This window comes from Filicampus tigris, chromosome 4, assembly GCF_054856515.1.
Source record: "Filicampus tigris isolate MCC_2025a chromosome 4, RoL_Ftig_1.0, whole genome shotgun sequence".
NCBI lineage: Eukaryota > Metazoa > Chordata > Actinopteri > Syngnathiformes > Syngnathidae > Filicampus > Filicampus tigris.
The window spans coordinates 13,989,540-14,017,435 of record NC_141220.1 but is presented as its reverse complement, the minus strand read 5'-3'; the positions used below and the strand labels follow the sequence as shown (position 1 = coordinate 14,017,435).

The following is a 27,896-nucleotide window of genomic DNA, read 5'->3' as shown; positions in this document are numbered from 1 at the left end:
CTTCTGGGAAGCCTGCGAGTACAGCACTACTGCGATAAAGGTAAAGAAAACACTAATTCTATCTACGTGGCCCTTCATGGATACTTTAGGTTATTTTCTCTCTTATGGAGGATTCCCAAAATGACATTCTATTAAGCATGCTAGTTGGTGGACTATGTGAAGTGTTATATCTCGATTCAGGCTTTCTTTCTCCATATTATGTATTGCAGATTTTTAAGTACAGTAGTTGTTATGGGTTTTGTTGTACGTATACAGGTAAGTCAGAAATTAGAGTTACACATCGATTTCAGTATATTTCATTTTGTGCTGCTGTATTGCTGCTATTAAAGTAGCAGTTGTCAGTAACATCAATGGTACTCATTTCCGTTATATCCTCAATAGCGTTTCATGACATGTTAGCATCGAGCTAGTGGACTTGCGTTTGACAAAATAATATAGTCGGTTGAAAATGTGGGTGTTTAAATATGCAATATTTAATCCTTTTTTGATCTAGGCGTCAGTTTTACAGTAAACCTTTTCAAGTAAATGACACACAGCTTGCTCTACATTTTATTTGGAGAAGTGAGAACAGGTGCTAAGGAGTTATTTAAAAGGTGTGTTTTGATACGTTTAAATTTGTTTGAATAAGTTTTAGAACATTTTTGTTTGAATACAACGCGTAACACCTAACATAATTGTACTCTAACCCATTCGGTTAATTTAACTGCTTGAGTTTCAGCTGGTTCCACTCCTAATGTCCTTGGCCATCTTGCATAACCGCAGCCATTCCAAGAAAGTTTGATATTGTCCTCCCATAACCACACACTGCATGGTATCATTGTTTCATTATCAGTTATATTGGGATTCTCTAAAGCGCAAGTGTTTTGTACACTGCCCTTTAAGCCACTCACATGTACGCACGCACACACACACACACGCGCCTACGCACGCACACGCACTGTGTGTGTTCTGACACAAGGCCCACTAGTCATGGGACCTGCAGAGTTCATCACTCTATCCCACATAGTCACACACTCCATTTTGCTCCAAGTTATTCTAATTTTAAAACTACTTTCCCCATGGAGAATAATGTGAATGAATTTATTTAAAAAAAATAAATTACTTAATTTAAAAACGTCTTCATGTCCTCTTTTCCCTTGACATTTCCAGGTTTTAGGAGCCACAATACAACAGTCAACTGTTGTGTGAAAAGATGTCCTCTCTCTGAAACTGTATGTCCATACTGTCTGGAAACTACAAAACGACATAGTCAACATATGTTCAGACTACAGGTCTTAATGCTCAATTCGGCTTTTTCGGTGAAATACGATTTTTTGTGTAACCATTCACATTACATATTAATTGTGACTTCAGTCTATATGGTGTGTGAACCAAATGCGTCTCCAAAGTGACTGAAGAACAGACGACATCACTCACAATGTAATGTTTACGGAAGTGATCCAGCAGTGTGTTGTCGCTCATCTTTTTATCAATTACAGAGAAGCGATGCCGGAGGAAGTGCAAATATTTCGGGAAATGAGGCTGGCCTTTTCGATCTCCGTATTTCATGGAGACGTCTACTAAAAAATGACGTCACATCATGTAATAAATGAACCTGCGTGGCTGAATTACTACTATCACCACAAATGTCCACTTTATGCTTCATGTTTCAAGTATGATTAAATTAAAGTCAAATATTTTGCAGATTCACAGACAATTGTCAATCTCCAAAATCACATTGCAAAGAATCCTATAATTATCCGATCTAGGACCACATATGAAAGTGACCCAGGTCGGATTTGAAAAAAATCGGAATTGAGCCGTTCAGACTGTCATATAAACAAATATGATCACATATGGGCAAAGGAAAACAGATTTGGGTCGCATTTGCCTGCAATCTCAACAAAGCCATACAGGTGGCCAGATGTCCTCTTCCCCCCCGACATGGCCACATTTTGCGAACTACAAAACTACATAACCAACCATTGGGCTGACGTTTTAAGATTCAGATTTCCTGTTCAATGGGACAGGGCTAACGACACTCTCACGTGTATATTCTGATGCATTTAATTGGCTAAGAGAAAGAATTAGATTAAAAGTAGAAAATGACGCTCTCCCAGCTTTAAGGGTAGAAAGACGCAACAGCGGTCCCGACTCTAGTGGTAGAAAAGAGGTTATGCGTTCAAGGCCTTAATGGTTTAAAAAAGCCAAAACTAAGCAAATTGTGTCAGAATCAATCCTAGAGTTGCTAAGTTTAAGAATCATTCAGTGGTTCTTTGGTCCTATGGTTATCGTCACACCGTGGCTTCTGTCAGACTGAATGCACATGGCTTGTATTATGTGCTACCTGCTACATATATACAACAGCGACGGTGCTGACAACCCAGTGGGGAAATTATCTAAAGAGCATGTGACCACAAAAAGGATGTGTGCTCGTACTCAGAATCCTTCTTGTTGTACAGGAAATAAGAAAAAAGGCTGAGGCTAATTATAAGTGTTGTTCTGCAACTCTTGAATTTGAGAATAAATAATTCATAGTTTGTCAGCAGAGTCAGAAATTCTGTAATTTTTTGTTGTGAATTAATACATAATTTTAAGTAAATATAATGTATTGCTTGGATGTAACAAAAAGGGATCATGTTAATTACTGTGGATAATGTCAAGTGTTCATGTCTGCAACTTTTATTTCTTGTGTTGCTACACTGCAAGTTTGGAGTGAGGGAGATTAACTGTGCATGTCCACCTGTTCATGCCAATGCTACTGTTCATGCTACAAAGTTAAACTGGCGTAAAAGGACACTAATGAAGACAAAAGAAATTGCTTTGTGGATTACCGGACATTCACCTCTTTTCACGGCAAGCGGCCAACGAGATATTCATTTGTTGTACTTTTTGTTTACTATGTCGACGCTGTGCGTCTCATTTGTACTGTTTCGTTGTTTATAAATGTAGTTCTCATGGCGTGTGCAAGTCGTGTGCGAGTCATGACCACGGCAGAGGATGCGAAAGCAATAAACGCCCGTTCCCAAGAACCGCCTGTGTCACTTTTGTTGTGGCGAGAGCTACACTAATCGCTAGAAGAAATGCTGGAATTGGTGAACTTGTTCCACTTTTGAGGCATTTTGGCTAATCATGGGATCAGATTGAATATACTTATATAGGTCACACTGATGTTGGAAAAACTCTGTGGGAGGGTCGTTGAGGGGTAGGCTAGTTGGGGGAAGGTTGGGGCCAAATGGGGCTATGATCTGACAGAACTGAAGAATGCAACACGGCAACCGAGGAGCTAGCAGCGGATTAGCCCGCTTCACTTTTTCTCCTCTCTCACTCTCACGTGCGGCTAAAAGTATAACATTGTCTTTAATCTGGCTCTGTGCGGAAAGAATCATCCACAATGTATTCCTCTGGCATAATTCAACCTTGAGGCATGTTTGTGACTTTTTGTTACTCACTGTCTATTGTTGGGAGTCATCAAATGCTAATGCTAAACTAAAAAAAAAACAAAAAAAAAACAAAACATTTTTTTGGGCAAGTTGCAAGTGCAACACACTCTTTTGTAAAGAATTTATTCAACTTTGGCCTTAATTTGTTTACTAAAACACTAACATTTGGTATGTTAACATGTAAAAAATAGTGTCAAAGTACAGAAAACCCAAAGACAAATCGCATACCTGTCAAGTTGTACGCTTTCGGCATAATTTGTACAGGTGGAAACACCTTTTGAAACATGTACGCCGTAGGCCTACATCGCAAATCTGTAGCTACAGCCAATGTCAGTTTTATCATGTGTACTTTTTTTTTTTTTAATGCCACCGTATTTTTTTGAATGGAGTTGTACTGCGTTGCTACCGCCATTTGCAAACTGTCGTCAGCTTGCTTTCGCAAGATTCTCATTCTCGTGCCTTGCGGTATTCTCGCGTGACCTTGATTCTGTCTGCTTAAGCTGATTTCCGATCACGTGACGGCAGCCATTTGAAGATAATGTGTAATGTGCAATATTATATACAGATATGTACGGGCAAATTACAACTTTAATAAGATTCAGTATACCCCGGGGTTGACAGGTATGAAATCGATTTTGATTTAACTTAGCACCCTGTGCTGGGTAACTATTGTGTAAAAGAATAGTTCAAATGCTAACATGATAAAAGTTTTCATGCTAACAGTTAAGCAAGATAGCAACCTGATCTGAAATACAGCACATGGATTACGATTTGATATTTTTCGTTGTGTCTACATTAGGGCTGCCATGATTAGTCGACTAATCACAACAACGTCGACGATCAAAATCGACGATTATTTATATATTTGGCACATTATTTTTCTTTCGAGACTGCCGCGTCTCGCTCTTCTCCTGCTGGCTGTTTTCGTATCTGTAACGCACATGCACAGTGGTGGTAATCCGGGTGATGTAAACAGAAGCATTGTGGTTTAAAGTAGTGTAAGCCTTACACTATAAAGGCTAATTCATGTTGGGAACTGAGTCCGAAAGTTATGGCGCATTTCACCAAATATACTCAATACAATGCAAAGTTGCCTTTCATGGCAGCACGATGGGCATGCCCAATCATTTAAAAAAAGGAAGCAAGTTATGGCTTATGCCTGATTTCATATCCGACATAGGCTCAGTTGTGTCTAGAAGCTAGCTGCAGTTAGCATACACACGTTAGCTACGGTGTGTTTGATGTAACGCTCCTATTTGGTATGCTAACACGTCGTAGCATCTTCTATGGATTAAGCTGCCATTATTCAGTAAACTCGCGTTGATTAACAACCAAAACACTGTGTGTTTATGCCCGTGGTGACATCGAAGCAGGAAGCGACAACACAAACACAACACAAAATTAAAAACCATTACAAGTGTTTATTTATACTCCTCTGATCTCACTACCTTCCTTTTAAAAAAAAAAAAAAAAAAATTCTTGGTGCCCAAGGAGAGTGAAATATGTATACAAGTACTTCTTTTTGTATTCATAGATTATTTCATTGTATTAGTGCAACTCTGCATAGTGTATAGTTTTGGTTCAATTTTAAAACGCACTAAAGAATTACAGCTAAAAATTTTTAGGCCAGTGCATCGCCATCAATTTAAGTCGCTCCTTTATTTATAAACATGTCAGGGATGATGGCTTAAATTGCAAAGTTTAATACAAGTTGAATGTACTATCATGTTGTCTTCATGATTAGTTTGTACATAAAGAATTTAAGCTGTACGCGAATGATGTTTATTATAAGAGCAGCAGCTTGCTGCTGCCATATGCCGTGATTTATGTATTATCCGATTAGTCGACTAATCCTGACTACTGTTAGTGATGAGTCGACTAGCAAAATAATCGTTTGTGGCAGCCCTAGTCTGCATATGATTTCTAATGAGAAGTAAAACAAAGCTAACATGCTAACACTTGTTATGCTACCATGTAGCAAGGAAGCCACTTGAGCACAGAAAGCGCTGAGGCAAAGCAATAAGGATTCTAAATTATGCCCTGTGATCAACAGAGATGGGAAATCCAGGTCCAGAAAGTAAAAACCCTGCCACAGTTTGGCAGAATAACATGAATGTTCGTACACATCGTTGGCACAAATGGCCTAGGGAGATTTTGATGTCAGAGCTGCTAGGTTAGCGGCTACAGAAAACCCTAGGGCAGTAAAAACAGTCTATTCAAACACCACCATTGATGGGTGTAGTCTGCTGTGCAAACGTGCGGCTCGCCGTTGTCTGGCCGCTGTCTGCAGCGCCTATACTCGGACAAAAGCTGCGTACACCTTGCCCGGTGAGTAGTAATTGGAGCAGACAAGGCTTGCTGATGGAGGCGTTTTTACCAATTCAACTTGCTCCCCAGTGCTAACCAAACATAAGCCATGATCGCTACTGAAGTTGTGCTGTGACCCGAGGAGACATTTACAATCCACTTGTGTTCACAGTAATGGCAGCTGGGTTTTAAAGACGTCAGTAAAGCTCAAAATCCTTCACATCTGTGTTCCATGGAGTCCGCCCGAAGCAAAATCTTCAAGAATTTTACATGTTGTACATTAAATGCAAACTATTCTTCCGAATACTGAGCATGAGCAGGTGCAGGACTGTTTAATGTCGTGGCTTCAAGAAAAAGACAACGTTCCTGTTGCTTTTGTTTCCATGAATCTGCACTGGATGTGACGTTCCACTCCTGTGAAAGGCAGAGGAAGGAGACTGGGTTCCTTGTGGAGGGCTCCGGGGGGAATGCGCACGGGAAAAGCGCCGTAGGCCCGTTGGAATCTCCTCAAAGTCAAAGTCAGCACGAGTGCTCGCCCTTCGCCGCGGGAGAGGGGAACCGGGGGAAAAGTCGGCATTGTTCACAGTACCATTTTTGTTTTGTTGTTGTTGTTGTTGTCGTCGTCTTGTGATTCTCACCTACAGTCTCTGACCCGCGTCCGGCCCACCACAATGACCACACAAGCCCACCATTCAGCATTGTAGCAAGACAAAAGGCCACAACAAGTTGTCAAAAGATTTTTTTCATGTTGTCAGCCAATTGATTGTAATATTTTTCTTTTAATAATTCTATATGTAATCAATATAAAATTAAGACATTTTACCCCTTTTTACATTAGAAGCCACATTCTGAAACCTCAAAATGGACCCCACATGCAAATCATTTTTAGGAGTTAAAGTTTGTAATTCCCAAGTGTTAGTGCCCTATAAAACAGTCTTTCCCAATGTTTTTTGCTCCAAGACACATGCTTTACAGGGAGGGAATCATACAGCACTCCACCACACAAAAAATATCACAAAAAGTGGATAGGCCAGTGTTTCTCAACCTTTATTCAGCCAGGTCACATATTTCACATTGGAATAAATCTCATGGCACACCACATAGCAAAACGATTCATAAAAAGTTGTTATACAGAGTCATTTTGTACCTTCTATCATCTAGTGGAAGAGCATTTTATTGTTTTGCCTGTTACTATAGGGAGTTGCTGGAGCCTATCCCAGCCGTCAATGGGCAAAGGCAGACTACACCCCGAACTGGTTGCCAGCCAGTCGCAGGGCACACATAGACACTGTCACTGAGCGGGAATCGATCCCACGCTGCCCGCACACAACTCAGGCGTGTGTACCACTACACTATCAGTGGACAATTGAAAAAGTACATATAAAAAAATATATGGGAATAAGAACAGTAAAAATATACAATAAATACAAAAGTAGAAAAAGGTTTAAAAATTAAAAATAAATAGCAAAATAAATGTGGAAATAAATACAAACATGAATATATTAAATACGGTTAAATATCAATTTATTTATAATTTATTTTATTGTTTTCAATTACATTTTTATATATTTTTTATTTTCACTTTTACTTATTTTGGCAGTTTTGGTGCTGCATAGTTTTAATGCTTATGCTGACTCTTTGGTTGTCATTACTTGCTACTCACAGGCTGCTGCACAGTCACAGGACACATTATGGACAACGAGTCGACCATGCACATTCACCCCATATGGACCTAAAAAATGTATTTTTTTTTTTTTTTTATGTGTGAGGAATACCGAAAACCCAAGCAAGCTCAAACATCTGTATGAAAAACAGTACACAGCATGTCTGCATAGTGGCATGCTGCCTCTAGAGGGAGACATACAGTCATCTAAAGAGATACAGGCAACTTACCATGACGATGCATAAATGCAGCACAAATGTCAATTAATATCAATTTTACGATTCCCTGCATCACCTAGAAATAATATGATGGATTGTATATGACATCGTATAATAATACTTTTAGAAAAATGTCATGTAAAATATTTACATTTTTTTCATTCAGGCTATTGAATTGATTTGCATTTTTTTTTCAAGTTTTAATTCAAAAAGACAATTCTGTCCTCTAGTTTGTGTGACGATAACAATACAATACAGAACAGAGAGAAGCAGGTGGCCCCACCAGAGTCCAAAAGCCTTATGACACTGACAAGATAAAATGTTATTGTTGACTTTTTCATGTATGCACGGAATCATGATGTTTCATTAGCACGTGCATACGACAAGGCAGATTGGATGCGTTTTTCGATGAATACAATAAATATAGATTGCTATTTTTGTTCTTTCCAGCAAAACCACACCAGAGTTGTCGCGTGTGTCTACGTGAAAGGCCAAAAGGTTCTGACGAAACAGGATCCTGGAGCTCCAATATGGGAACATATACAGTCCACCATCATATGTACGTATTTCAAATGGTCTAATGTTAAGAAATGGGAGTAACTTGTTTTAGAACAAAACACTTGCTTCGATCGTTATTTAAAGGACGATACGAGCCAATCATAGCAGACATAATAAAAGATGCATCTGAGCTCAAATTATTTGCTGAGCATGCTAGGATCTTGTTTCAGCTACAGAGTCTGTGAATGCTTCCAACATTCTCGTGCCACACGTCTGCAGGAAAATAAAGCAACAGGAGGGTCAGCTCATCCCGCGAGAAATTTAGTATGTGAACCAAGTAGATATTCAGATGATGAAATCAGATTTGATGCCAGCACAGCGTGGCTTAGTTTGCTTCATACAAGTGCTGCTAATTTAGCAGAAATTGAAGTAGGTGACCTTGTGTTAACAGGTGGGGAAGGACTTGTCAACTTTTGAGGACGCTTCACAACCGGCCTCACTCCCAAAGCAGGTTAGTTCATAAAAAGTAACTTTTTTTTTAATGTGTTGATGTGGATTTAGGAGTCTGTACAGAAAGCTGAAACTGCAACACCTGTGTATTAAGTAAAACAATTTTGCAGTAAAGAATTACATGATATCCTGCCCTACAATTTATGTACCTTATTGTCCATTTTTGATCGTCTAAGAAATGTTCCAACCATTTTGTCTCATTCATTTAAAGAACTGAGGCAACATTGTATATGTTTTGCATGTGTGCTGTTGAAAGGTTTTGGATTCAAATCTCGGTTCTGGCCCGAGTTTGCTAAAGAAATAGGTCTCATTAGTTGTAAACCAATGCAACCAGTATTGTGAAAAAGTGATCTGTATGATAATCATGTTGACGTGATATAATTTTGTCATGGTAGATAATAATAGCATTATTATTTCTCAACAGAGAGACAGTGCCATGGATCACGTGCTAAGAATTGCAGACCATTATGTCCTCACCCCTTATGTTTACTCAGCGTCATGGCCTGAGGACGGCGCTCTGCGCCAATTCATCAGCCTGAGCCTGTTGACCAACCTAGGAGCGCAAATGGTTTACATGATCTTTGGCACACTAAATTTCTACTGCGTCTTTGACCACAGGCTCATGAAACATCCACAGTTCGTTGAGGTAGGCTGTTGATCAAATAGATGAAATCTTATATTAACATTTCATATCAATGTGAGCTTTCTCCAATGTTGAGATGAACCTTGAAACTTCGGCAATATAAAGAGTTTAAACTCAATATCCAGTAATTGGTAAAACTGCAACTGTGAGCCATTTTTGAAATTTGGTTACCTCATTTGTCTACATCAGTCAAATGATTATGAAAAAGATCTCAGTAAAATGAAGTGCATTTCTACACCACCACAACCACAACAAACGTCAATTAAAAAATGAGCACTATCTTTGTAAATGCAGCTTATATACTCTCTTGTATTGTTAGATTTCCTTCTTAGATTGTGAAGTGTACCTAATATTGTGGCTGGCCGGTGCGGTTCCAAATCATCAGAAAAATAAAGTGAATATACACTTTACTATTTATCTTTTATTCAATGATAGAACCAGGTAAGACAAGAGATCCAGCTTGCAACTACTTCCCTCTTCTGGATGAGTTTCCCTACAGTGCTAATTTTCTTCTTGGAGATCAGGGGACACAGCAAACTTTTTGATGACATCAGCCAGTCTTCTCAGGGTGAGGGCCATTTTACAGACTAAGAGGCAAATTCATTTCTAAATTGCAAAATACTGTAGTACAAACGTTCTTCTTAGACCCAAATGCTTTGTTTATGTTAGGCTGGCCAGGGGTGCTCCTGAGCATTGCTGGATTCTTGTTGTTCACGGACATGTGCATCTACTGGATACACCGCTCCATGCATCACAGGAGCATCTATAAGGTGAGTGAGAGCACTTCAATGCAGTCCTGATTTTTTAGGAGTCGAGATTAACATGATTGATTGCATTGAACTCCACAAACTAATAACTTGTAAATAAGTTTCAAAAATATTCAGCTATACATAGTTTTAATCTCCGTCATTGTAACCTAAAGTCGACATTGCGCCACTTAACCTGTTCTTCTAAGACAGAGCAGTCCAATTGTGATGGATTCAATGCCCTGAGAATGAAATGTCCTGGATGAATGAGAATATCCCCACCTCAAGTATAATTTAATGTAGCAAAGTATGGCATTAGGTTTGCTGACTTGTTCTTTGGTTACACGAAGTTACAAAGTAAGTGAACTTTGGCGAAGGTTTTGTGTATCATTATGGAATGTGCCTCTGCCAAGGCAAATGTGTTGCTCACCGTTTTTTGGTTAGCAGAATGAAGCAGAAACTGCACAACTGGCCCCCGTAAAATTTTGTGGGAGGTTGACACAAGTTTCGAGGATGAAAGATGTATCACCTTTTGTTGCAAAATGTATCAGAAATGTGGATAGAGGAATTATTTTTGCCATTTACAGTGGCTCTAAAAAAAAGTGTATACACTTTTCAAATGCCAGTTTTTCTGGGATATAAAAACTGAGAGCAAGATCAATCATTTGTGAGTCCACATACCTGCCACCATTAAGTGCCTTTGACATACCAAAAATAATTTTCAGATGTTCTAGTAGGCTTTTCCTGACATTTTTCAATTGTCTTTTTAACAAAAGTTAAAAACAAAAGGTTTTGTGCTAAAATTTGTTGCTATTTTGGAAATGTTCATAGGTCACATTCACGGTGCAAATGCTTCCAGATGATTTTATTGCGCTTTTTATTTTACAAAAACCTGGCATTTGAATAGGGGTGTGTTTCTTTTTATATCCACTGTAAGTGAAGATAGATCAGGCCTCACCACCTCGGAAAACAAAGGTTAAATGTCCTCTCCGTGATTCTCAATTAACATAACATTACCCTACTAACAACATAATGATTTAATTTTTACTTGACGAATTTGTATTTGCTGTTGGAGTCATGAAGGAAAGTTATCCTGGTTTGGAACCAAAATGATCTGCTCTGCACCCCTCATTTTACACAGACCTTAATTATTGTGGTCAGGATTTATGTTAGTCATGTCTTTTGTGTCTGCATTGCTTCATAAAGTTAAACCATTGCCATCTACTTATTTTGTTTTAACAGCAAACATTTATGGCATCAATTGATGTGAACAGTTCAAACCTATTGATATCTGGCTCTTTTGGGTTTCAGAATCTGACACTAATCCCAAATTACAAAATGTTTCTTTACGACCTAGATTAAGAAAATGACCGAACCACTGAGCGCCTGATTTGTTTCCCAATACAGTATGCACTTGCCTTTTCTACTCCCCACAGTACTTGCACAAGCAGCATCATTTATTCAAGATCCCCACACCATTTGCAAGCCACGCCTTCCATCCACTTGACGGCTTCCTGCAAGGCTTACCCTACCACGTCTACCCTTTCATCTTCCCACTCCACAAGGTCTGTGATGATAATCTACATTTAATTTACAGAGTTCTGTAACGGCTCTGTTAACGTATACAGTATTTCTGGCATGTGGGGTATTTCAGGTTGTCTACCTGTCCCTCTTCGTCTTCGTCAATATCTGGACCATCTCAATACACGACGGTGACTACCGCATCCCCGGCCCCTTAATAAGCATTATAAATGGTGCCGCCCACCACGTGGATCATCACCTCTTCTTCAACTACAACTATGGACAATACTTTACTCTCTGGGATCGTCTCGGAGGCTCCTATAGACACCCTTCTGTCCTCCAAAGGAGGGGACCACATGACCACATTGGCAAGCTTGCAGCAGACACTGTATTGACGTAGTGATGATGGAGCAGTACTCTACTGCTACTACTGACATGGTAATATTCTAGAAAACGTTTGGAAGTTGGAAGATACACTGGATGATTCTGAAAGAGTGTTGCATGGGTCCTCATCAAACATCATTTCGTAGTTTGAATTTACCCATCAGCCTGCACAGTACAAGCAAATTTATAAGGCCTGCTTTCAGTCACTTTTTCTTGGTGTGTCAAATCAAAGCACCATTGCACTCTACATTTTAATCATTTCAAAGACACTACATAACATAACATAATAGGACGACATTTATCTTACATGCTAACCTGTCCTCCTTTACCGCATGGATCAGGTTTTTTAAAAATATGAAAAGATAAAGTGCACATTTGTATAATAGTCTTGAATCCACAAGATTAGCAGACTAAAAAATTCCAACAAAGCAAAACTATATCCGGTGTTCTAGTCCCATGCGAGCAGTGATTCAACTCCCAGTGTTTGGAGTGTTTTCATGGAGGCTCTGCAGGGAAAGGTCTGTCCACTTCATCTCTTGTTCCTTCACAGACTCTGTGGATCCACCATTGTCCTGTTCAGCCTCAGGAAGTTCACTCTGAAAGGCAGCAAAGGCAACATGATGAGATTACTCTAATCAAAATTCTGTTGGTGATTGCGTGGGCTCCCTCTGGGTAGCTGTTCTTTTCACAATCCAAATACATGTATGATGCAAGATTTTAAAACTGACTCTGTGTCGGTCCAGTGATTGGCAGGTTCGGATGCTCTGTTGCTGGACTGTAACATTAGGTTACATCATTCAGGTAAAGGCACACATAGCTACAGTCAAAAGATTGAACTTAAAATCCAAATTTACCACTGTAATGTTTTTTGTTGTTTTTTTTAAAAATCTGATTTATTGCTGCAATACTTTCATTGTAACACAGCAGTGATCGTAACATACGTAAAGTACAGATGTGTACTTTTTCCCCTCTAAAACGCAGCTAATGCTTAAAAATAAAATATTTGTCTTGGTAAATTTGACATTTATCTGAAGAGACTCTGTGTAACAGTCGGTTGTCAAAATGCAAAACCTGATTTACCAGCGGGATTGTGACATCTTCATAGGGCAGTTTGTCTTCTCTCCACGCGTCATCGGTCAGATCCAAAACTCTACCGTCTCGTTGGATTTCACTGTCCATACTCGGAATAAGACCTACTTTGCTCGTCACAGAACTGCACCTACGACAAATGTGTGGTATATAGTCATGTGTGGCACGTAACGAACAAAAATAAAAGTTCAAAAGTGAAACGTAGGTGTAGCCGTTGTGAGGCTTTTGAAAACGGCGCATTTATTTAAACGTCATACACCGACGCGTGTGGATGACGCAGTCGAACGTTTTCATATGTTCAGTACAAACTTTCGTTAAAAGACACTTTGGAACGTTTTAATCATTACACACACACATTGGAATGTTTGGTTAATGCGACCAAATCAAACCGTTATCATAAACATAATCAAGCCTTATAAGCCTTCGATCTGTCCCGCCCGCAAGACATCGCCGGTGTTTAACTGTCGCTATGGAAACTAGACAGGACTGCGAACAACCAAAGAAAGACGACTCTTGTTTGGAGAATTCGCTCTTGGAAGGTACGTTTGTAAAGTTCACTATGTTGTTTTCGTTGATTTTGGCAGCAAGTAAACTAATTCCCCAATTTCCTTAATTACTACTGCCCAAGTATCAATAGTTTGATAGATTAATTTACTATTAGTAGTATTTAAACGTATTAATTTCGTAGCCTCGTTAAAAAAACATTTAAGAAGCTCAATGTCATTTTTTTAATTGATTCATAGTAAACATTTCAGAAGCTCAATGTCAATTTTTTAATTCATTCATAGACCAGACAAAATATTTTTAAGAAAATGGCGTCAACTGCTGCCCGCGCTTCAGTGACAGAGACAAGGTAATAGACTAATAGTTTTGATTGCGGTTTGGTGGCTAACGCAAATAATCAGATTAGCGAAACAATAATGCCCAAACAAGATGATCGCTCCTCCACATGGCCGTAGAAACATTTGTTTTTCTTACTATTGATAAATTCATACCAACCGCAAAGGTATTAGAACTACATCAAATTGTCTACATTCTGTGTTAATTATTACATTTCATCAGAAATGTTTTTTCCCCCCCAGCAGGTGCTTCAGTGATGTCAGCCCAGGACGAAGAGCAGGCAGAAAACACCCAAACATGCATCAACCTTGGAAACCCAGTTTTCACCTGCACCACCAATCCATCTATTAAAAGTGCAACTCAATCGCCATGGTCCAAACCTCAGAACCCCATGTACAGGACCACCTCTGGTGACTACGGCCTGTATCCTCCCACCGTTGAAACTACACCGTGTACATACCACCCTAAAACACAGAAATTCACCAGCCACCTGGGCAAGAGTGGGATGTACCGTGACAATTGCTTCAACACAACTCTGGACCGCAGCAGAGTGTATGACTGTCCCAATTTACAACACACTATCTGAACACTGCTGTGATCAGAATGGCTCTAAATGCTCTATTTACCATGAAATTATTCATTCTATGAGAAGTTTAGAGAACATGTGGCAGCAACTAATTGTGAAAATTAGTGTGAGATCTGATCAGAATCAAGGCTTGCATACATGTATCACATTGTGTTGATTAGACAATGTCCCTCCATATTGTGATTGTACAAGTACAAATGTTTGGAATAAAACACTGTTTTCATTCAAAGTCTGAGACATCTGAGAAAAATACATGTTTGGTTCAATGTCCTGATTTGAGTAATTTCCACTCAGTGATGTGAATGGGAGTGTGATGGGTTGTGCTCTCAGTGACTGCCTGATCTCTGTTGGAATAGGCTCATGCACCATGAACAAAAGTGTGATTTTTTAAAAAGTGTTTGTTAGGTGCGATGGTGTAGATACATTTCAGAGCTAGTGGCAGAAGCTGTTTCTGAGTCTTGTGCTTCTAGACCTTAATTCCGTTTTCCACAGGAAAAGGGTCGGGGTCAATGATTCTACTGGCTTTCCACAGTAGTCTGTCAGTGTAGGTGTCTGAAGGTGGGTAGTGTACATCCAACCAAGAAACGTAGTGTGCAGATTTTATATATATATATATATATATATATATATATATATATATATATATATATATATATATATAGAATGAATATATGTTTTTAATATATTCTTGATTTTTTTTTTTTAGGTTTTGTCATTTTACGTTGGTGTGTTTATCGTAGAGAAAGCCTGGATTTTTATTTTTATTTTTTGTTAATGCATGGTTTCATCGTTTCTTTACTCATTACTTGAAACATTCCATACAAGAGGTAGGGTGGGGTTATGAATGTAACAGTAACTTTGCTATGGACACATCTAATCAGAGTAAATACATTGTTCAAAGTACCAAAATCCGTCAACAATTGGTGAAAGGACAAAGTTTGACCTTTACAGTAAAGAAAGCCTGGAATCCTCCTCTGCATCCCGTCTGATGACAATGAGTGGTCAGTCTGCTGCTAGCTGCCTACGCTACGGAACTTAGCATGGAGCTTGCCAGGCAGCAATCCCGTGTAGCGTCTTCCCAATGTGCATGACACATTTAGCTAGTGGCCAACGACAAAGGTGTGTTGCGGAATACGCGATCCTTGGGTAAATCTCTTATATTACCTTGGCTGCAGAAGCATTACGCCTAGTTGATTGCAACTCGTGTTTGCTAACTTCAGTTGTTTGACAGTCATGGTTAGCCAAGCTATCGTCTAGCAACTGGTTAGCCGCAGCCTATATCGTCGCTAGAAACCCATTTTGACTACTTTCTGGCGTGCCGCTTTTATGATGCTGCAGCATTTAGAAAGCGACTGAGACGTGTGTAGGCGAATGACATTCAAACACATAAGCGACGCGACAGACTTACGACTTTTTAGACTCGTGGTTAGAGATACCATTGCTGTAACTGTTGCTTGGTGGGTGGCTAGCAAGCTAACACGCTAACTGTTTTGGGTTGTTGTTTTGTCAACAGCATCAATCGCATTTCATTGCCATAATTATTATTCTCTCATTTTGAGTTACCGGAACTATTCCCCAGTTGGAAATCAAGTAGAATTGTGTTTGTCAAGAGAAAGTTGATATCATAGTTTCCTCACTGTCGAATTTTATAGAGTGACCTTAATTAGTAAAACACTTACTTGGATTATATTTTTATAGGTCCCGCCCTAATGCTTTTTTTTGTGTGTGTGCTCCCTTAGCTTTCCAAAGTTGTGTGAGACCAGAGGACCTCTAGATCAGAACTTTGTGATGTTTATGATGATTAAAGACTTCATCACATCACCTGACCCATCTTGGTCTACAAACACAGTTGTGTGTTGTTAAACATATCTCCAAATCCCCGCTTGGAGTCACGATGATCATTTGGGCCAATCCAACCCTGCCCTTTGGGACAAGAACCCTCCATAACCAAGTTAATCAAATGATATGATAGTAGCTACCTGGATCAGTTACTGTGCCTGCAGGAGCCTTGCACAGGTTCTGCTCTTCCTTTTCTCCACAAACACCTTTTCTTCCCCGTGGGAGACCCTCGCCTTTGTGCTCGCTGGCCCTGGAACCATGGGTAATAGCTGCGTGTGTCGGGAGGATAGCGATGCAGAGGACCATCACCATGGGACATCGAGGGCATCTCGAGGACAAGCCAGGCGGGTGGACCACGGTACGGGCACAGCTGTCGATACGGGGGAGTCTCGTAGCAGTCGCCCGAGAGACCCAGTCAGACCCCCGCGCAGAGGTCGCGGCCCCCACGAGCCACGGCGGAAAAAGCAGAATGTGGATGGCCTGGTGCTGGACACGCTGGCTGTCATCAGGACCCTTGTAGACAAGTAAATAAGCCACGTCACTGCCTCTATTGACAATATTTAATCAAAGACATTACAGTGCAAGCATTATAGACTAAAATGGGCATATAATGTGAGAACATGCAATATATAGTAAGCATTTCTCCAAGAAAAAAAAATGTAACCATGCATTTCAATTACATAAACCTTAATTTGTGATTTTACAAAGGATTGTAATGGCTCTAATGTGAATAGGTGAGTGTGCACTGTATTCAGGTAGCTGACTTCCCTTGTGATTAGCTATCGCTGGCGATAACATTCCCACCATTTTGTTGACTTTTAACTGATTAGGACCGTCGCTGTTGTGGCAGATTTAAAATGTGAGCGTCCCAAAAGAGACTCTTTGTCAAACGGAGTCATTCTGGCCCTGCAAACTATCAGCCACGCTATATGGCCAATAGTATTTCACATGTGTCAAATCGAATTAGTTGCATTTGTAATTCTGTCCTCCCAATTTTATGACAACAGTTCTTCTGTGACAAATGAGGCCCATAAAGGCATGTGTAGAGCAACTACACAGTTTAATAATCAAATATCATCTGCTTATCATTATCTAAATGGATGAATGATTTTGATTAAAAAAATGTTTAATAAAAGATTTAATTCGAAAAATGTACAAACATAAATTCTGATTAAGTTACTGGTTTGCCCATAACATGTCAGAAAATATGCAAAAATGTTTGCAAATATTTTATTTTGTTTCAACACAAAATATCACAAAATCAGCTTTCATGGAGGACTATAGAAATTTGAGAATGCTTACTGTTGAGAGGCTGAAATTCCAAGGTTATGGCTATGGACAGTTAGGAACAAGGTCTCTAAACGATTAATAGATCCTCAAAAATAATCATCCATAAGTTCGATAAATGATTAGTTGTTAATTAATCAGACTGGTTGCAGACTAATCTAAGTGCAACAGTCAAAGACCAGCACTTGCTGTCTTGCTGCCATTAAAGTAACATTGTTAAATATTTGTTGGAAAACTGGTTTGGCTAATAATTAAACTAGATAATTTTAGTTTGCCGCCCTGCATTAGGGATCGATGTACAAAGAAACATACACAGAGGTTAAATTAGACTGCTTTCACTTTCTTGAAACCGATTTTTGTTTTGTTTTCACCAGTGATCAAGAACCACCTTATTCCATGATCACTTTACACGAGATGGCAGAGACAGGTAAGACAATTTACGTTTGGAATATTTTTCATATTCATGTCAAACATAGTTACTGGTCATAATCATGCTTTAAGTTTTTGGTCGTAATGAATCACACATGGAGAAAGAATGAGGATTTCTCTTGTAATACAAGTTTTTATACCTCAAGACTTTATACCCTCAATTGATACTAAATTTGAAAGAAAAAGTGAAAGCATAAAGTAAACTCAGCCTAGTTTTGGTTGGTAATTATTGAATGTCATATCCTCTTTAATCCTTCTTTTTATGCCTACAGAAAGCGACGACTCTAGGTTCATTTTATAATTTACATGTTTGGGTATGATTACTGATGTATATTGTGTGAGTCTTATTAGCTCGGAAAAAATGGGACGTGTTGACTGAAAACAGGCAACATCGGTACACTGCTTCAGCACCCCTAAAAATAGGTTGGACAAGCCTATGGTTTACCGACATGCACATATGGTCTACGGTTATACTTCAGTGGTGCGTGTGAGCTGTGTGCCATGTGCAGAGTATTTGCTACACAGACTTAATTACAAATGCAAGTTTGAGATTTAGCTTGCAGATGGCGATCGTCGAAGGCAGCCATGTGGCTGCTCAGTCAGCTACCAGCCTCTCTGTCTTAACGTGACGCGTTGCATTATTCGTAGGCCACTTGGCAATGCACTTCGGTTGTTTCGATGTAAAACCAATGTGAATTGTTTTCCTTCAAAGCCTGTCGACTTGTCAATGCAAGTGAGTGGCACTTAGCAACGCACAGACATCCGCCAAAGGCCACTCAATCCTAATTTTGACCGGCGCCGAATTGTTCACTCTAATAAATGCCTACCTCCCGTGCCCTTTTTTGAATACACACCATTAGGAGCACGTCAACTAGGATGCGTGTTGCGACACATCTGAGCAGAAGCTCAAATTGCATCTTGTCTTTTTTTTTTTTTTTCCTCTCTTAGATGACGGCTGGCTGGAAGTTGTCCAGTCTCTGATTCGAGTGATACCGTTAGATGACCCACTTGGCCCTGCAGTCATCACTCTACTATTAGATGAGTGTCCCTTGCCCACTAAGGTGAAACGTGTAGTCAATTTAATGAAGGCTTTTACCCTTGAAGGGAAAATGAAAATGCAATGTTTCCTCTTGCTTAATATTTCAAAAAGACATAAATTCACTGGGGAAATTATATTACAAGATGTGTATCAGCTTCCCCAAAGTGCAGCTGATTAAGCCGTTAATGGGAAATGGGACTAGTTACCATCATTTTTAATACTTGTTTTGGCTCCAAGTAGGGGTGGGCAATCTGGAAAGAATATCATATCACAATTTTTTTAAAAATAAAATCACGATCACGATTTTATCATGATTCTTTTTTTACATCGTTTTTTTTAAGACTAATTTGCACATTTCTGACGATTTTCCTCATGTTAAACATAAAATATATTTAAAATGTGTATTAAAAAAAATACATTTTATGTCAGCTAAGCTTTCTGAACAGGTTTTAATTTGAATAGTTACCATTTTTATCAAAATGTGCAGTGAATGTGAATATAACGTGAACATAAAAACACAGCTCGTAACGCGGGTCTAGTACTTTGAAGAGTCTTTTAAAGCTCTCGTTTTCCACTGTTTTAATGGGAATCCTGTCTTCAGCAAGCTAATAAGTCACTGCCTCAGTTACTTCTTTACACCGCTTGCTTGTTTTTTCATAAGGAGTGCTCGTGTCAAATGACTCTGTTACCGTGGGTTGCGTTAGCTTGGAGCCAGCGGCTGCCTCTGGCTACCATGTGTCCGTTTGCTTTGGCTGCCGGCGTTGACGTCGGAACCGAGTCTCTGCAAACTTTGCAAATAACTGGTTTGCCCTTTCTCATCCGAGGAAAAGCCAAACCAAATCGACACTGTGGATGTGGAGTTTTTTTTTCGGGACCAACTCTGCTTCGTGGTGACTTTCCGCTATAGCTCCCCGCTCTACAAACTACATGGAGGCGGGGAGTCTCGCGTACGGTGCACTGTGCGTGCTGTGATTGGTTGGTCGGGTATACGCGTCAGCGGCTTTTGTGCCGCCATTGAGCTAAACTGTTTCAAATGTGCCATGTCGACGATCGAGCGATCTTTCGGCTTCATGAGATCGTGAACACGCTAAACCGCTTGACGATCTAATATCGTCATATCGCCCACCTCTAGCTCCAAGTAAAACTTGTTTAAACAGTTAATTTGTTTTAAAAATGTGACTAGGTTGAGCTACTGAAGGGAACAAATTAATATTAGATTAGTCGTCTCAGGGCAAATATAACGCCTGCACCATGTGCAACAAAAGTAGCCGATTCAAGAAAGTGATGTGGCATTACTCCTGGCCTATCACTTTATCCCGTCGCAAGGCCTGCCTGTATGGTTGCGCTTGTATACATCCAGCTCAATTACTGTCTGTCCCTTTTAATAATGAAATTGAATATATTGGATGTGGTATGCTTTGTTTATTTCTCCAGTGTTAAAAAAAAAAAGGCAACATTGTCCATGCATGCATCACAGGTTTTTTTTCTTTGCATTCTCTTTCAGCCCAACTGGGGTGCTTGATCCTTTTTTGTTTTCAACCCGATTTCCATTACAGTTATGCACACTACTGTGTAAAGATTCGAATTAGATTTCTACGTCCATCCTCAATCCCTTTAATCAATAGAACCATAAAACAAATAATGATGAAAGATTTTATTGTGAAGTCGTATTACCGGTGCAATACTGTAGATTTATTTGTCTCACACAATACAATCGCTGTATAGCGTGAAGAACCAATCCTCAAACTACGCAGTTGAATGTGAATTATCTTCTAACACTACACACAATTTAGGGGGAAAAAAAACCTGAAGAATGAATTGACAGCAATGTAAAATTACAAGAGATTGCCTCTCTAAAACCTAAACAGATGTAGCCCAATTTTTGTGTTTGCCGATATGAGTATTGAATATTTTCCGACCGTGTCCACTTTTTACCTTGTCAAAATGACTGCAGTGAAAAGAGGCCATAACATCACTAAAGTTGGCCATATTTAACTTCTCTCAAGAGTCGCCATCTTTGAATAAGCCGCCCGTGTTGTCTTCAGGATGCTCTCCAGAAACTGTCGGACATGCTGAGTCTGAATGCGGCCGTGGCCCGACAGGACGCTCTGACTCCCGCCAAACACAGAAACACCACAGCTGTCCTTGGATGTTTGGCTGAGAAACTGGCTGGTACGTTGACACACTTGAATATTTGTTTTGCCCTTTTTCACTGACCCAATCAGCTTGCTAATATGGCGTCTTCTTTCCAAAGGACCAGCTAGTATTGGACTCTTGAGCCCTGGAATTCTCGAATACCTTCTCGAGAGCATGGTGAGCGTAGTTGAGACCAAAAAAAGATAAAAAAAAAACAACCCGATGCAGCTAAAGTGAGAAAAAGCCTCCTAGCTGTGCGTCAAGTTGCGACTCTGATTGCTCATGTGGAGTTTGACGAGGTAATATAGATATTTTCAAATGAATGACTTTATTTCTTGTCTTTCCGACCCCGAGGGCTCTGAGGCACACCCCACTGTCATGCTGTTTGCTCTGATTGCCTTGGAGAAGTTCTCTCAGACCAGTAAGTTCACTTAGAGATTCCCTGAGGGGGGGGTGATGCTCTTAAAGTGGAAATCAACCCAAACATATTTTTTTTCAAGAATATGTTCCCAGCAGGCACTCTAGTTGAAACACGGCATTCTGATTAATATTGCGTTTGTGGAATACGAGTTAAGCAGCAAAATACACCCCTTTTTAGCAATCTCGGGGGGCGGCCATTTTGTCATTTCTGTCGACTGAAAATGACATCACAACTACGCAGGGCTCAGTTAACGACCAATCACGGCTCAGCTAAAGAAAACGGGTCAGCCGTGATTGGTTGTTACCAAAGCCCTGAGCGGTTGTGATGTCATTTTCAGTCGACTGAAGTGACAAAATGGCCGCCCCCAGAGATGGCTAAAAACGGGTGAATTAACTCTTATTCCACAAAGGCAATATTTATTAAAATGCCTTGTTTCAACTAGTGGGCTTGCATCAAACATATTCTTGAAAATAACATGTTTGGGTTGACTTCCTTATTTAAAAAAAACGACAAAAAAAAAAAAAAAACCACAATGTGTTTGCCCCCCCTCCCCAGGTGAGAACAAGCTGACAGTATCCGAGTCTTGCATAAGCAAGAGACTGGCTGTGTTGGAATTGTGGGCAGAGCACACCAACTACCTAAAGAGGCAGGTCGGATTCTGCTCGCAGTGGAGCTTAGACAACCTGTGTGAGTTGGCCTGCGTATTCGACAAGCCCTTCCATTTGTTATTGTGTGGCCGAGTGACTAAAGGGGATGACGTGCCGCTCCTTCTCGCCATCCAGTCCTGAAAGACGGGCGGCAGTTCACTTACGAGAAGGTCAACCTCTCCCATATCAACGCCATGCTCAACAGCAATGACGTCAGCGAGTACCTCAAGATCTCCCCCAATGGATTAGAGGTCAGCCTGTCTGAAATTAGCCTCCATCGTTTATGCGGATGGCAAAGAAAATAGTCGATTCAATCGTCTTGAAATAAGTTCAGCGCAAGACTCACATTCATGTCTTTTTTTTTTTTTTTTTTTTTTTTTTTTTTTTTTTCCCCTCTCCTCTCTCTCTCTCTCCCCCCTCCGCCCACCACAGGCCCGGTGTGATGCGTCCTCTTTCGAGAGTGTGCGTTGTACGTTCTGCGTGGATTCGGGCGTGTGGTACTATGAGGTGATAGTCATTACATCGGGCGTGATGCAGATCGGATGGGCCACCAAGGACAGCAAGTTCCTCAACCATGTAACCTTTCTGTCTCCCGGATATCCTTCCATTTCTCATCCTGTCTTTTTCTGCGAATGTTTTTTTTTTTTTTTTTTTGTAACGTGCCGGCGTGTGTTGCAGGAGGGTTACGGGATTGGCGATGACGAATACTCGTGTGCATACGATGGCTGCAGGCAGCTCATCTGGTACAATGCTCGCAGTAAACCTCACGCTCACCCCTGCTGGAAGGAGGGTATGCCTTTTTGTTGTGGTTACGACGACATGTTTTAGTTGATGAGTGCTGCCATGACATCAAGGTTAGTTCGAGTGGTTTTTCGTGCTCTGATGGGCTCTTTTTTGTAGGAGATGCAGTCGGCTTCCTGTTGGACCTCAGCAAAAAGCAGATGATCTTCTATCTGAATGGACATCAGCTGCCGCCAGAGAAACAGGTCTTCTCCTCTGCTACGTAAGTTCACACGTGATTCCTTTTTCCTGTTGTCTTTGTTCGCCCAAATGATCTCCTTTCCTCCCCTTTTATCTGTCAGGGCCGGCTTCTTTGCGGCAGCCAGTTTCATGTCATACCAGCAGTGTGAGTTTAACTTTGGCGCCAAGCCTTTCCGCCACCCGCCCTCAGTCAAGTTCAGCACCTTTAATGACTTTGCTTCGCTGCTGCCAAGTGAAAAGATCATCCTACCGAGGTAAGATGAAGCAGGGTGTATTTTATCTTCGATAATCATTTTTACAACAGCATCACATGACTTTATATATCTTGGAAGCGTTTGTTTGATATCTTGAGTTGAATTTATTAAAAACTACAACGTAACAAGGTTGTTTGTTTTTTAGGGATGTAACGATTCCCTGAAGCCCCGATTCGATTTTCAGTTTTCGGTTTTCGATTCTATTTTAAAAAAATCACTATCATGCTTGTCTCTGTGCGCTGGTGTGGTGCTGCAGCCATCCACAAACGCAATACGCAACGATGTTTGGCACAAGCGCATAATTTGATCCAAACATTCAAAATGTGGTATGCGTCTGGAATGGAAAAAAAATTAAAGACCCTAAAATAGAATATTCTAATGATCTAGCTATGTTGGCTTTTGTTAGGTGTTGCTGTATAGGGCTTGTGAGTGCTGAGATGTCCAAGCTCAATTCGTCTGGATTCAAATTGATTATCATCGGTTTTAGTCGATTTTTAAACGATTTTCGATGAATCGTTACATTTGAATTGCAGGCATTCTTCACAATCTATGCGCATCCCTAGTTAGTATTTTTGTTTTAACACCATGCTGCCGCCTGGATGTCAGTGAAATCGAGAAGAAGCATTCGCATGCACTTTTGCACAATCTGAGCACCACCCAACTTCAAAACTCTTCACAGGTTTACATGCTTGACTTGAACTGCGTTGCATTTTCAAAGTTTTAAAAGTCTTACATTTATAGGTAATATGCATTAAATCAGGGGTGTTGAAACTCAGTCCTCAAGGGCCGGTGTCCTGCCCGTTTTCCATCTATGCCTGCTACAACACACCTGATTCAAAAGATCACGATCGTTATCAAGCTTCTTCAGAGTTTGCCAATGAACTGATCATTTAAATCAGCTGTGTTGCAGCAAGGAGAGCTGGAAAGGAGGCAGGAAAGCGACCCTTGAGGAACGGAGCTGGACATGTCTACATTAAATTGTTTAAATTGGTCAAATAAATCATCGCTCTTATGAAAGATATTTTTCATTTCTAATATATTATTATTATTATAGCAATATGATTAAATAGTAAAAATTCCATGAGGTGGAATAATATAATGATTTTCGATATGTATTGTACTTCATTCTGAAGATGTGTTGGGTGCTGGAAAAGCTTGAAAACCTTAAAAAAAAAAAAAAGTACAGAAACTGGCCCTTGGAGAAGATGTAATGCAAAAAGAATGACAAAAAACAAATACATTTTTCCACGTGGTTGGTCATTACGCCATTGCAGTTGTAATGGTGCGAGTCATCGCAGGAAACTTGATCATCATCATCATCATCATCATCACCACTTGACGCAAACAGCATTTTCTGTGCTTGTGTTTCATCCAGACATCGGCGTCTGGCTTTACTGAAACAAGTGAGCATCCGCGACAACTGCTGCACGCTGTGCTGTGACATCATGGCTGACACAGAGCTGCGGCCCTGTGGACATGGGTACGCATATGCATTTTCTAAACTCCACCATACTTTTAAGAATTCCAAATAACATTACATGAGACCACAGCATACCGTGCGTGATTCTTCAGATGGTAGAAAGGATGTTTCTGTTTATTTATTATTTTTTTTTAACCGTTTATCTTATTTGCGCTTGTGAAAGTAATAAGAAAAAAAAAGTAACTACAGTTTAGGGCTGTGCAATTAATCGAAATTAAATTACAATTATGATTATTACACTCCACGATGACAAAATTGGCATAATTGTAAAGAACGATTTATTAATATGCATCTATATCCAACACACTGTTTGAATTTATACATTTGCACCTTTTCTTATTCCATAAATACTAATTTTATAAATGTTGTTTCTAACTTACATGATTGTAGTGTAAAGATATGTATTTGTCTTTATTATTTTTTTTGTTTGAAAATGTTCTAGTTTTGTACCAAAAAGGAAATGATCGTTAGAATAATCGTGATTTCAATTATTACCAAAATAATCGTGATTATTTATTTTTTTTTCATAATCGAGCAGCCCTAGTACAGTTACAATTGTATTGCCATTATGGAAAGCGGGTTTGACCAAACCTAATATTGATCTGACAAATGCAGATGTCCCTTTTTTTTTTACCCAACGTTATCCGTGGCTGTTCTTTTTCCAGGGGTATGTGTATGCAGTGTGCCTTACAGTTAGAAACGTGTCCCCTTTGTCGCCAAGACATCCAGACACGCGTCAGACTCATTGCCCATGTCTCCTGACACTCTTCCTGCGAGGAAATGCGCACAAGCCCTACTGCCACCTCCCCCTCCAAGCCCCCTCTGGCCCGGCAGGCTTGGAGGACGGTGCCGCAGTCAGTCAACGTAGCAGAACTGCGCGTTCTGGCCACAAAACGGCATTGGTGGAGGGGGGCGCGATAGGAACGAGAGGAGATGAGCAGATTGGCAACCAACCACAGCAGAATTCCCTTGAGCTTACACTCATTTAGCGACACCTCCTCTTGTGTTCTTCTGAGCGGAAGCAAGACTATAGAATCCTCCTGAACTGTGTGCGCACACTAAAGGAGCGAGTCACAACAAAGTCATGAAGATGACGTCATACTCCTCATCCGCAAGACCCACTTAGCGGACCGGACCTCTTTTTACAAATGATGACGCGGCCTGTTTTGGGGTGTTTGTCTGTTTTGGGGTCTGAAAGAGCAGGGTAGTAGTAATCAATACCGTCACAAATACAGTGTTAACACCAAGGTACAGACAAATGTGAGGTATTTCACTTTTATATTACTGGGTGTATATCTGCAGTATGTTGCGTTTCCAAGGTAGCATTGTCCTTGTCCGTGTCCTTGCCCCATGTTATACCAACATCCCTCGGTTAATGTCCCTTCCTGGAATTTCCACAAATCATTATTGTCAGAAAACCCCAAACATGCAGGCCTCATTTAGTTTACAAAGGTGAATGTTAATTATCCAGTCTCATCAGAGGTATGACTTTGACTACTGCCAATACAATAAGAAACCCTCAATCGGGGTACTGTAATGATTTCAAACAATCTCTGCTTGCCTGTTGCTTGCTTTTTTGGAAGTCTGAGATTGGCCTCTGCGTGCAGTGCTATGTCAGCAAGGACCACAAATGCATACGGAAGATGCTTCCAGAAAAGTTGTGGGCAACGTTGATAATAAATTTAAATCCAACCACCTGAGCAAGTCTTTAGTTTGATTGATTAGCTTGATACTAATGTGGCAATGTTAATTTCTGTTTAAAGGAAGAGTGCAATTCCCCTCCCCCAAAAAATGCTTTTTTTTGTTAAAACGGTCATTGTGACTTGACAGTAGTACATGGAAAAAAAAACAGCTGTCCCTGGACACATCTTGTTGCCTCCAATTTGATACACAAGAATCCACCGCGCCTGAGGAAAAACAATCAGAAGGCTTACAAGGTGTCAATCATTCGTTGCGCACTTACCACGGGCACTCTCCCGTGGCCTTGTGCTGACCTGTTGCCTTGTTTCCTCAGAAAAGCACCTTATTCGCAATGGAGTGTTGATGTACAATAACACCAAATGTTATCAGTTTCAAGTTTTATTTATTGTACTAATGTGAAGTCGTAATGACTTTTAGCAAATATGGAAAGTGTGGGGTTTTTTTTGGTTTTTTTTCTTCAATTGCAAACTCGTCCCTTAAGTGATATTAAGATGGCTTTCCAATCACAAAAATTTGATGGGATTCAACAAAATGAAAATTCAAATAAATGGCAGGGAAGTTGCTGGACTCTGTTAAATGGTTCGTAGACTAATGTGAAAGTATCCCCCAAGGTTGTTTTTTTTTTTTTTTTTTTTTTTTTTTGGAGATGTTGTGGCATCTGTTTGTAACTATTTTTGATGCATTTTGCCACAAATCATGGCACTCTTAGTAAGTCTGTTTGTTTACAAACCTTCCTTAAATCTGCTGTATCATCCTGGTTACAAACAGTGGGTGGAGACTGCTTCAGACTGACCTTTTACATTGGATATCATGTTTTCTGGCAAAGTTACTTCCCACTGTTACTTGAAGCATCTCTGGCTTGTCTTGGTTTTCGAGGATGATTCTCTTTGTGCGGCTTATCTAAAGACGTGTTTTCACTTGTTCATTAAAGCAACGCGGAATTGTATCCACCATATGCATGAGCTAGATCTATAAAACCATCTAAAGTATACTAGGAGGGTTTCTGAAGATGACTTGAATTGCTCAGTGAGACACGTGCTTGTCTAGTTACTGTTTGCTAGTTTGGAGCACCTTAAAAGAGCAGCCGAGGGAAATAATGAGTTGTATGGCTGGAGATGAAGTTCAGGATAAAATTGTGAAATATTGTTCAGAAAAATTAACAGGAATTTCCCCCCAGAATTCCCAAAGATGTGATTTATCAAAGAATTGTTGTATCCTTGATTGTGCTATTTGTAATAAATGTATGTTCATGTGA

At 40.1% G+C, this 27,896-nt stretch overlaps 4 protein-coding genes across 9 annotated transcripts; 3 read left to right on the top strand and 1 right to left on the bottom strand.

The window, feature by feature from the left end:
* Window positions 1–14,232, top strand: LOC147148568 (lathosterol oxidase-like). 4 transcript variants are annotated; one of them, XM_086028442.1, is made up of 10 exons: window positions 1–40; window positions 8,061–8,169; window positions 8,339–8,432; window positions 8,560–8,619; window positions 9,043–9,264; window positions 9,697–9,829; window positions 9,931–10,031; window positions 11,444–11,572; window positions 11,662–11,966; window positions 14,084–14,224. In XM_086028442.1, exons 2-9 carry the CDS (start codon window positions 8,141–8,143, stop codon window positions 11,926–11,928), a joined length of 1,035 nt encoding a protein of 344 aa, XP_085884568.1. In that variant the 5' UTR covers window positions 1–40; window positions 8,061–8,140; the 3' UTR covers window positions 11,929–11,966; window positions 14,084–14,224. The 4 variants fall into 4 exon arrangements, with proteins under 4 accessions (XP_085884568.1, XP_085884570.1, XP_085884567.1 ...); XM_086028444.1 differs by lacking the exon at window positions 8,339–8,432 and having other exon boundaries at window positions 23–40; XM_086028441.1 differs by lacking the exons at window positions 1–40; window positions 8,061–8,169 and having other exon boundaries at window positions 8,198–8,432; window positions 14,087–14,232.
* anapc13 (anaphase promoting complex subunit 13) lies at window positions 12,150–16,187 on the bottom strand. 2 transcript variants are annotated; one of them, XM_086028446.1, is made up of 3 exons: window positions 16,107–16,187; window positions 12,993–13,131; window positions 12,150–12,508 (listed from the first exon to the last, which is right to left on the bottom strand). In XM_086028446.1, the coding sequence occupies exons 2-3, from the start codon at window positions 13,089–13,091 to the stop codon at window positions 12,383–12,385; spliced, it is 225 nt and encodes a 74-aa protein (XP_085884572.1). In that variant the 5' UTR covers window positions 13,092–13,131; window positions 16,107–16,187; the 3' UTR covers window positions 12,150–12,382. The 2 variants fall into 2 exon arrangements, with proteins under 2 accessions (XP_085884572.1, XP_085884571.1); XM_086028445.1 differs by lacking the exon at window positions 16,107–16,187 and having other exon boundaries at window positions 12,993–13,268.
* On the top strand, window positions 13,471–14,427 carry pierce1 (piercer of microtubule wall 1). Its single transcript, XM_086027354.1, has 2 exons — window positions 13,471–13,540; window positions 14,087–14,427. The coding sequence occupies exons 1-2, from the start codon at window positions 13,471–13,473 to the stop codon at window positions 14,425–14,427; spliced, it is 411 nt and encodes a 136-aa protein (XP_085883480.1).
* rspry1 (ring finger and SPRY domain containing 1) lies at window positions 15,239–27,896 on the top strand. Of its 2 annotated transcripts, none has more exons than XM_086028439.1 (15): window positions 15,239–15,546; window positions 16,167–16,790; window positions 17,928–17,980; window positions 18,931–19,043; window positions 21,067–21,193; window positions 21,276–21,334; window positions 21,512–21,578; window positions 22,134–22,265; window positions 22,361–22,476; window positions 22,658–22,801; window positions 22,904–23,015; window positions 23,126–23,228; window positions 23,308–23,460; window positions 24,836–24,940; window positions 25,606–27,896. In XM_086028439.1, exons 2-15 carry the CDS (start codon window positions 16,393–16,395, stop codon window positions 25,700–25,702), a joined length of 1,779 nt encoding a protein of 592 aa, XP_085884565.1. In that variant the 5' UTR covers window positions 15,239–15,546; window positions 16,167–16,392; the 3' UTR covers window positions 25,703–27,896. The 2 variants fall into 2 exon arrangements, with proteins under 2 accessions (XP_085884565.1, XP_085884564.1); XM_086028438.1 differs by having other exon boundaries at window positions 15,239–15,573.

Bases quoted from the DNA above. Each gene is read 5' to 3' on its own strand.
- LOC147148568 (XM_086028441.1), top strand. From the start codon at position 8,289: ATGCATCTGAGCTCAAATTATTTGCTGAGCATGCTAGGATCTTGTTTC. The intron at 8,433-8,559 runs GTATGTGAACCA...TTGTGTTAACAG, and splicing joins CTCATCCCGCGAGAAATTTA to GTGGGGAAGGACTTGTCAAC. The intron at 11,573-11,661 runs GTCTGTGATGAT...GGGGTATTTCAG, and splicing joins TCATCTTCCCACTCCACAAG to GTTGTCTACCTGTCCCTCTT.
- anapc13 (XM_086028445.1), bottom strand. From the start codon at position 13,241: ATGCGCCGTTTTCAAAAGCCTCACAACGGCTACACCTACGTTTCACTT. The intron at 12,509-12,992 runs GTAAATCAGGTT...GCTGCCTTTCAG, and splicing joins AAGATGTCACAATCCCGCTG to AGTGAACTTCCTGAGGCTGA.
- pierce1 (XM_086027354.1), top strand. From the start codon at position 13,471: ATGGAAACTAGACAGGACTGCGAACAACCAAAGAAAGACGACTCTTGT. The intron at 13,541-14,086 runs GTACGTTTGTAA...CCCCCCCAGCAG, and splicing joins GGAGAATTCGCTCTTGGAAG to GTGCTTCAGTGATGTCAGCC.
- rspry1 (XM_086028439.1), top strand. From the start codon at position 16,393: ATGATAGTAGCTACCTGGATCAGTTACTGTGCCTGCAGGAGCCTTGCA. The intron at 22,266-22,360 runs GTGAGTTGGCCT...CTCGCCATCCAG, and splicing joins GTGGAGCTTAGACAACCTGT to TCCTGAAAGACGGGCGGCAG. The intron at 22,477-22,657 runs GTCAGCCTGTCT...CGCCCACCACAG, and splicing joins TCTCCCCCAATGGATTAGAG to GCCCGGTGTGATGCGTCCTC.